We start from the raw sequence: 7,526 nt of genomic DNA, 5'->3' as shown, positions 1-7,526 counted from the left end.
CGTACAATCATGTGACTAGTAGGGGCGTTTGCAGGATTTGCAGGCAGAGTATTCTTGGAAAACAGTTACTGTTTTCAATGTTGCAATAACTTACTTCTAATCAAAACTGCAAAATGAGTTCCTCTGATGGGAAGACCATTACCGTTATTGGCAGGTGAGCAGAAGCCTCACATTTCACGAGCTTTTCTGTCTAAAAAATCTTGCTCCCACAACTAACGTTAGCTAGCTAACGTTGTGTGCTTATGCATGTGAACTTCGAGCTGAGTAGGGTCAGCTGATCATTAACTAAACTTCTCTAAGTAAAGAAATTAGTTCATTTTCATGACACTGCACATTTGTTGTTACATATTGTATTCATATTTGTTGTGCATGTGTCAAGACGAGAGAATAGCCTCTGTTTTCTAGGCTATAACGTAACTCAACTGAATTTGTCATATCAGGTCAGGATGTTGTGCTCGTAGCTATAGGCAAATCATGTGATGTTATCTGAATTAAAAATGTATTTTTTTGTCTAGATGAAAATGTAGAATCTAGTACAAATAGTTTTTCCAAACGTATATGGTCAACATATGGCTATTTTGATGGTGGCGACGGTTTCTTTCAAGAACAGGCATCACTTTTATTTGCCTTTGCTTTCTTATTCCTGCCTCCTCTAGACACTGTTTCTGGACAATCCTGAAGGATGTTGAGGGCACAAAAAATGTCTGCTCTGTCATTGTTGAACCTTTTACCACCCTTTTTTGGGGAATTTAAGCCAAATCGACGATCACTCATATTATATGATTGTAATGAAACAGCAGGGAGCAGGTCTCGAACCCTCGACCTTCGAGCCCGAGGTCCGGCGCGCTAATCGACTGTGCAGCAAAAGCATGCTCGTGCTTATAAACCCAGGGTCGTTACACTACTCCCTCCTTTCAAAGAGCGGGTCCTCGCGCTAGCTTGCGACTCTACGTTTTACAGGAACGCGCTCACTGGCCAAGCACATGCACTGTTGTGGATGCAAGGTCCGATCACTTCTGACACCAATGTAATGAAACAGCAGGGAGCAGGTCTCGAACCTTCGAGCCCGAGGTCCGGCGCGCTATCGACTGTGCGGCAAAAGCATGCTCGTGCGGCAGAGTCGATTTCCGCGCTTATAAACCCAGGGTCGTTACACTACTCCCTCCTTTCAAAGAGCGGGTCCTCGCGCTAGCTTGCGACTCTACGTTTTACAGGAACGCGCTCACTGGCCAAGCACATGCACTGTTGTGGATGCAAGGTCCGATCACTTCTGACACCAATGTAATGAAACAGCAGGGAGCAGGTCTCGAACCTTCGAGCCCGAGGTCCGGCGCGCTATCGACTGTGCCGCAAAAGCATGCTCGTGCTGCAGAGTCGATTTCCGCGCTAATAAACCCAGGGTCGTTACAATATATATATCATGTTATAATATTTTAGTCATACATTTACAATTTAGCAGGTGCTTTTATCCAAAGCAATTTACATAGTGCAATGGGTGGCCCCAGAGGGAATCAAACCCACCACCCTGGTGTTGCAAGCGCCATGCTCTAATAACTGAGCCATACTGGTCTATTTGGTCATTAGGGATTTAATTTCTCATAAAAAGCATGCAGCCATTCTGGGGCAATCCAAATTTCACTCTGGGGACAGAAAAGATTGATTGATTGATAAATGTTGGCTCTGTTGTTCTGTGTATTTCAGTGGGCTGATTGGGCGCTCCTGGGCCATGGTGTTTATAAGTGGGGGCTACAGAGTGAAGATCTATGACAACCAGCCAGGCCATGCTGCCAGGGCCATCCAGGAGATCAGGTGAGTCCTGGAAAACAAGGCAAAACATTACCAAAAATATCTCACGACTCATACATAATATGCATGACCAAAATACCCCTCAGTCTTCTTTTGCACTCACACCGAAGACACTCACACCAAAACAGCATGATCAGTGAATCCTTTTAACTTTACAAACCCATCAACAACCATAGAGTGTACATTGTTGAAAAAATTGACAAATTATGATTAGTTGAACATTAGGAGGTGACACACCGCTTTAGGTGAACATGGTCCTCTCCCCTGTGGTGTTTCTATTATATGTAAAGAATTTAACTTTAACCCAGTGTATTTTGAGCTCAAGGCTCTGGAAGATGGGAAAAGGTTCTTAGTGACATTTGTTATAATAATGAATTGTGGATTGGATAATATTATTTCTACCAACTGAGGTACTCAAAGCGCTTTACATAGGGGAAAGGGGGAAACACACTTCATCCACCACCAATACGGCAACCATTTTTCTGCCAGAATGCGCACTGCACATCAGCTATTAGGTGTAGAGGTGAGGAGTGATATATGCCAATTAGGAATGAGGGGCATGATTAAGTGGCCATGATGGAATGGGGCCAGGTTGGGAATTTAGCCATGACATTGGGGTTAACACCCCATTTTGTAGGGAGAGGACTACTAGCCTAGTCCAGATATCTCCTGTTATGATTCATTTAGAAGGGTTTCACATCCAGCATCATACAGACACTTTGAGGTTGGCCTCTAAAAATATCCCAAACAACCTGCTAGTTGAATAAATAGCTATTTGCTACCGTATAGCCTAACTGGGCCATTGTATGTCTTATTTGCTTCAAGTCTCTATACCAGTACTTCCCAAAACATATGTCAAACATCTGGTGGTCCCAGAGGAGAGCGTTTGGAAACCTTGCTCTATATACCATGCTGTTTTGAAATGTATAATGAGATTTGCTAAACTGCACATTGGTTAAAATAAATAAACCTTATTGGACTGTAGGGGGCATTCTTGATCTTTTATTTTTTTACAGGTAACTGCCAAAATGAAGGAAACACCAGTATTAAAGCCTTGTTCACATTTGCAGTTTGAAGTGACTCAAATCCTACTTATTTGCGTATCGGGCAGCCATCATTCACTTTGAACTGGACTGAGTGTTTACAGGCAGTAACAACAGTGCGACTTTAGATCATTAGAACGCATTCGCCAAAAGTCACAAAATGCACCTGAATGGATTTCTGCAAATATGTAAACACCACGGGAGTCCTCTTACATTTGGGAACAGTCCTATTGATCAAACAACCATGAACAGGTAGGCTCTCTCTCCCTCAGTTATGCACATAAACAACAAGATCAACAACTAATGCTAACTAGAGCGATATTAGCTCAAATCTAACGAGGGAACATTAGATAAACCCTATAAAACTTTTTCAGCTAGGTGGCTGTCAAAATTGCACATATAAACGATGGGGAATAGTAGCCTACTCGTCCTTCTACAGCTTGCCTGCCAATGCATGCTTATCCCAACCAAGCACCCAAGCTAACTAGCTAAAATTGGCTAGCTTATTAGCTAGCTACTTCCAGACACAAATGAGAGAACACCTCACTCTGACCATTTTACTGTGTAGCAAAGATTTTTATAACTAACCCAAGATAGACCACAGCCTGTCGTTTCCAATGGGAACAAATTAGTCATAGTGGGCAGAACTAGCAAGGAAGTGGGCAGAGCCAAGCTCAAGCTAGCAAGATCCTATTTCTAGCAAACATTTGCATATCTTCGCCAGGGAATGCCTACTCTGTGAATTGTACATGTGCAATAACTCAGTTCACCTTTGCACTCCTTCTAAACAATGCAATTTAATTTGGCAAAGGGTATTGTCTACAAAACTTTGTCGACTCTGTTCATAACAGATTCTAGTTTTGGTTACAGAAAACTGTATTGAGATCAAATGTTTCATCACTGAGAAAATGTGCAGAATTTCGGCCAAAATCCATCTCTTTTCATCTTCTTCCACTGCCGGCACTGGGCTTTCTCTCACTAACATATTTGGTAGTGATTGGAAACGCCAAGCGGATGCTTCACATTTATACACCTGGTGGAATATCTCTCATTGTTCTATCTGTGTAGCCACCGAAAAACTATATGGGGGGGGGGGATTCAGTCACTCACCCACTCCTCCAATGACATGACATCCTCCTAACAGCTATCTAGTTAACGCTAGGCTCAATGTTTTTAGATTGCTACATAAATAGATACGCTAGCCTATTAGCCACGTGACTTGTGATCATTGCCCTTGCTGGTTTGATTGTATTGACATTCCCAGCCTTAGTTACATTTGTCAGTTTTTGTCCCAAATATTGAAACAGTGCATCTCAAAATGGAGGCAGCAAACAATGTACCAGGCCAGCTGTAATTTACAACCTGATAGCAAAATAGTTTTGGCCTACCAAGAAGTGTATTGGCAAATTATGTGAATCATGCATTGAACTGCATCCATCTATTCTGCCAACAATGCCTTACTGTATGTGATGGAATATGTCAAATAAAACCTATTTTTAAAACCTCCTTTAAAGTTGTTATTGTAGCATAAAGTGGGAATTTGATATTTTTGATTGATATTATGATTGTCTGTTTGTTTCATACCTGAAAAGTAGTTAAAATGATGTCAATTCTACTTTAAATATCTTAATAGGGTTTTGGGCCACCACAAGCCACCAGAACAGCTTCAATGTGCCTTGGCATAGATTCTACAAGTGTCTGGAACTCTTGGAGGGATGCAACACCATTCTTCAACAAGAAATTCCATGATTTGGTGTTTTGTTAATGGTCTCAGACACTACTCCAGAATCTCCCATAAGTCTTCAATTGGGTTAAGACTTGGTGACTGAGACACAGAGACACACACACACACCCTTTAAACCCCATATGCTCCTTTGAGACCTCTATTTCTAAGTCACTAACCAGGTTTCCATCCAATGTAAAGTACATGTCAGATATAAAAAATATAATGACATAATTAAAACGTTTGTTGGTAAACTTTCCAAATGTCCACAAAACAAAACATGCTAGACAAGGTGGGATCTTTTTGTCTCAGTACATTTACATTTACATTTACATTTAAGTCATTTAGCAGACGCTCTTATCCAGAGCGACTTACAAATTGGTGCTTTCACCTTATGACATCCAGTGGAACAGCCACTTTACAATAGTGCATCTAGGTCTTTTAAGGGGGAGGGGGAGAAGGATTACTTTATCCTATCCTAGGTATTCCTTAAAGAGGTGGGGTTTCAGGTGTCTCCGGAAGGTGGTGATTGACTCCGCTGTCCTGGCGTCGTGAGGGAGTTTGTTCCACCATTGGGGGCCAGAGCAGCGAACAGTTTTGACTGGGCTGAGCGGGAACTGTACTTCCTCAGTGGTAGGGAGGCGAGCAGGCCAGAGGTGGATGAACGCAGTGCCCTTGTTTGGGTGTAGGGCCTGATCAGAGCCTGGAGGTAGTGAGGTGCCGTTCCCCTCACAGCTCCGTAGGCAAGCACCATGGTCTTGTAGCGGATGCGAGCTTCAACTGGAAGCCAGTGGAGAGAGCGGAGGAGCGGGGTGACGTGAGAGAACTTGGGAAGGTTGAACACCAGACGGGCTGCGGCGTTCTGGATGAGTTGTAGGGGTTTAATGGCACAGGCAGGGAGCCCAGCCAACAGCGAGTTGCAGTAATCCAGACGGGAGATGACAAGTGCCTGGATTAGGACCTGCACCGCTTCCTGTGTGAGGCAGGGTCGTACTCTGCGGATGTTGTAGAGCATGAACCTACAGGAACGGGCCACCGCCTTGATGTTAAAATATATTATGCGACAAATGTTGGTGGAAGCGCTTTATGCGCAAATATTAATATAATAACCATTATATCGAAGTAAACTTGGAGTCATGCAATGACATGTTGTGTGGTCCTGCAGTTTACATGTAAATCTTTTGCCAACTGGATGGAAACCTAGCTACTGAGATCTCTTCTTCTAGTCATGGTAGACAAAATAATGGGCAACTGGCCATTTTATACATGAACCTATGCATGATGTGATGTTAATTGTTTAATTAACTCAGAAACCACACCTGTGTGTAAGCACCTGCTAACAATATATTTTGTGTCCTTCATTTATTCAAGTGTTTTCTTTATTTTGAAGGTTACCTGTGTCTTGCTTTCTGGTTACCTTTTAAACAAGCTTTCACACACCACTGAAACAACACACATATAGTTCCTCATTCCACAGGCCTCACCATAGAGCTACCGGGAAGATATATTATTTACATAAAAAGGTATTCATTTAATTCACTTTGAAAAACAGATGCCTGTTCATTGAGTGATTTGATCACTATTCAAAGCCCGAGAAACCATAGCATACGAAATGCACCATTGCATTTGGTATTGGCTGGAAAACCAAGCTGTCAACATTCAGTCTCACAGTATGTTCATTATGTACTAAGGTGGCACTTCATATTCCACAGGTCACTGAGTTTTCTGTGTAGTTATGGGTTATTGAAAAAGCTTTTGGGATTTATGTGTGCACACTTGCTTGCGTGTATGTTTGTTAACCCCTTCTCCCTCTCTCTGCTGGCCTAGGAAACAGCTCGAAGATCTGCAGGAAGAGTGCATGCTGAGGGGGGATCAAAGTGCCTCAGAGCAGCTAGCCCTACTGAGCAGCCACAATGACCTCTGCCAGGCACTAGAGGGAGCCTTCTTCGTCCAGGTACATTAGAATGACTGGTATGAGTATCATCTATGAGAAAAATAGCAATAACACTTACCTAGGGTGCACAGGGCAGTAGCCAGGGATTCTTTTGGGGTGGGAGGTTTAAGAAAGTAACATCTCATTTACTGCATTTCTATTCAATTTAAAAACTCTAAAATGCCATTTGGAGAACAGCAAAAACAAGCAAAAATGACTCTAGCCATTATCACATTTGTTGCTGTAGCTTCATTCACCTCAGTCGATCTACAAACACATAGCCTATTAGCAATACAATTAGCCGCTACACATTTACTCACATTAACTCCGAGCCAGGATTAAAACTATAATTTAATACGTACAGAGGGATCTGTTAGCAGAAAAATGATTTTATTAACAAAAGGTAAACAAATATGTTTGCTTCACCAAACTTTTTGTTGTTGTTGCTGTTTTACAGCTAATTTCCTGCAATTCTAAACATTTTGCCATTTGGTAGGGATAATTCTTTGCCGTTTTAAAAGCTAATTTCCTGCAATTCTACACAATTTTCCATGACTTATGCCATCTTAATATGTGCCCAGTCGGTAATTTGGCCATGACTACTACAAGTTCAGATAGCTGTCTAGACTAACTAGACTAATTTACAGGACATTGGAGTGCCTAGTTTGAGAAACAGATGCCTCACAAGTCCTCAACTGGCAGATTCATTAAATAGTACCCGCAAAACACCAATTTCAACGTCAACAGTGAAGAGGCGACTCTGGAATGCTGGCCTTCTAGGCAGAGTTGCAAAGAAAAGGCCATATCTCAGACTGGCCAATAAAAATAAATGATTAAAATGGGCAAAAGAACACAGACACTGGACAGAGGAAGATTGGAAAAAGTGTCATGAACAGACAAATCTAAGTTTGAGGTGTTCGGATCATAAAGAAGATGCTGGAGGAGTGACGCCATCTGTCAATCATGGTGGAGGCATTGTAATGGTCTGGGGGTGCTTTGGTGGTAGTAAAGTGGGAGATTT

The 7,526-nt window shown here is 42.2% G+C and overlaps 1 protein-coding gene across 1 annotated transcript in view; it reads left to right on the top strand.

Moving 5' to 3' along the window:
• Positions 1-13: 13 nt before the first annotated feature.
• cryl1 (crystallin, lambda 1) overlaps positions 14-7,526 on the top strand; it is a 32,465-nt gene continuing 24,952 nt past the window's right edge. The window contains exons 1-3 of the mRNA XM_029638934.2: positions 14-154; positions 1,702-1,809; positions 6,400-6,526. Of these exons, the coding sequence (XP_029494794.1) occupies positions 114-154; positions 1,702-1,809; positions 6,400-6,526 (276 nt within the window). The 5' untranslated portion in view covers positions 14-113. The remainder of the gene's footprint in view (positions 155-1,701; positions 1,810-6,399; positions 6,527-7,526) is intronic.

The sequence above is a fragment of the Oncorhynchus nerka genome, linkage group LG3 (genome assembly GCF_034236695.1).
Source record: "Oncorhynchus nerka isolate Pitt River linkage group LG3, Oner_Uvic_2.0, whole genome shotgun sequence".
Taxonomy (NCBI): Eukaryota; Metazoa; Chordata; class Actinopteri; order Salmoniformes; family Salmonidae; genus Oncorhynchus; species Oncorhynchus nerka.
The sequence above is the reverse complement of the archived record's forward strand: the minus strand, read 5'-3'. Positions and strand labels throughout refer to the sequence as shown.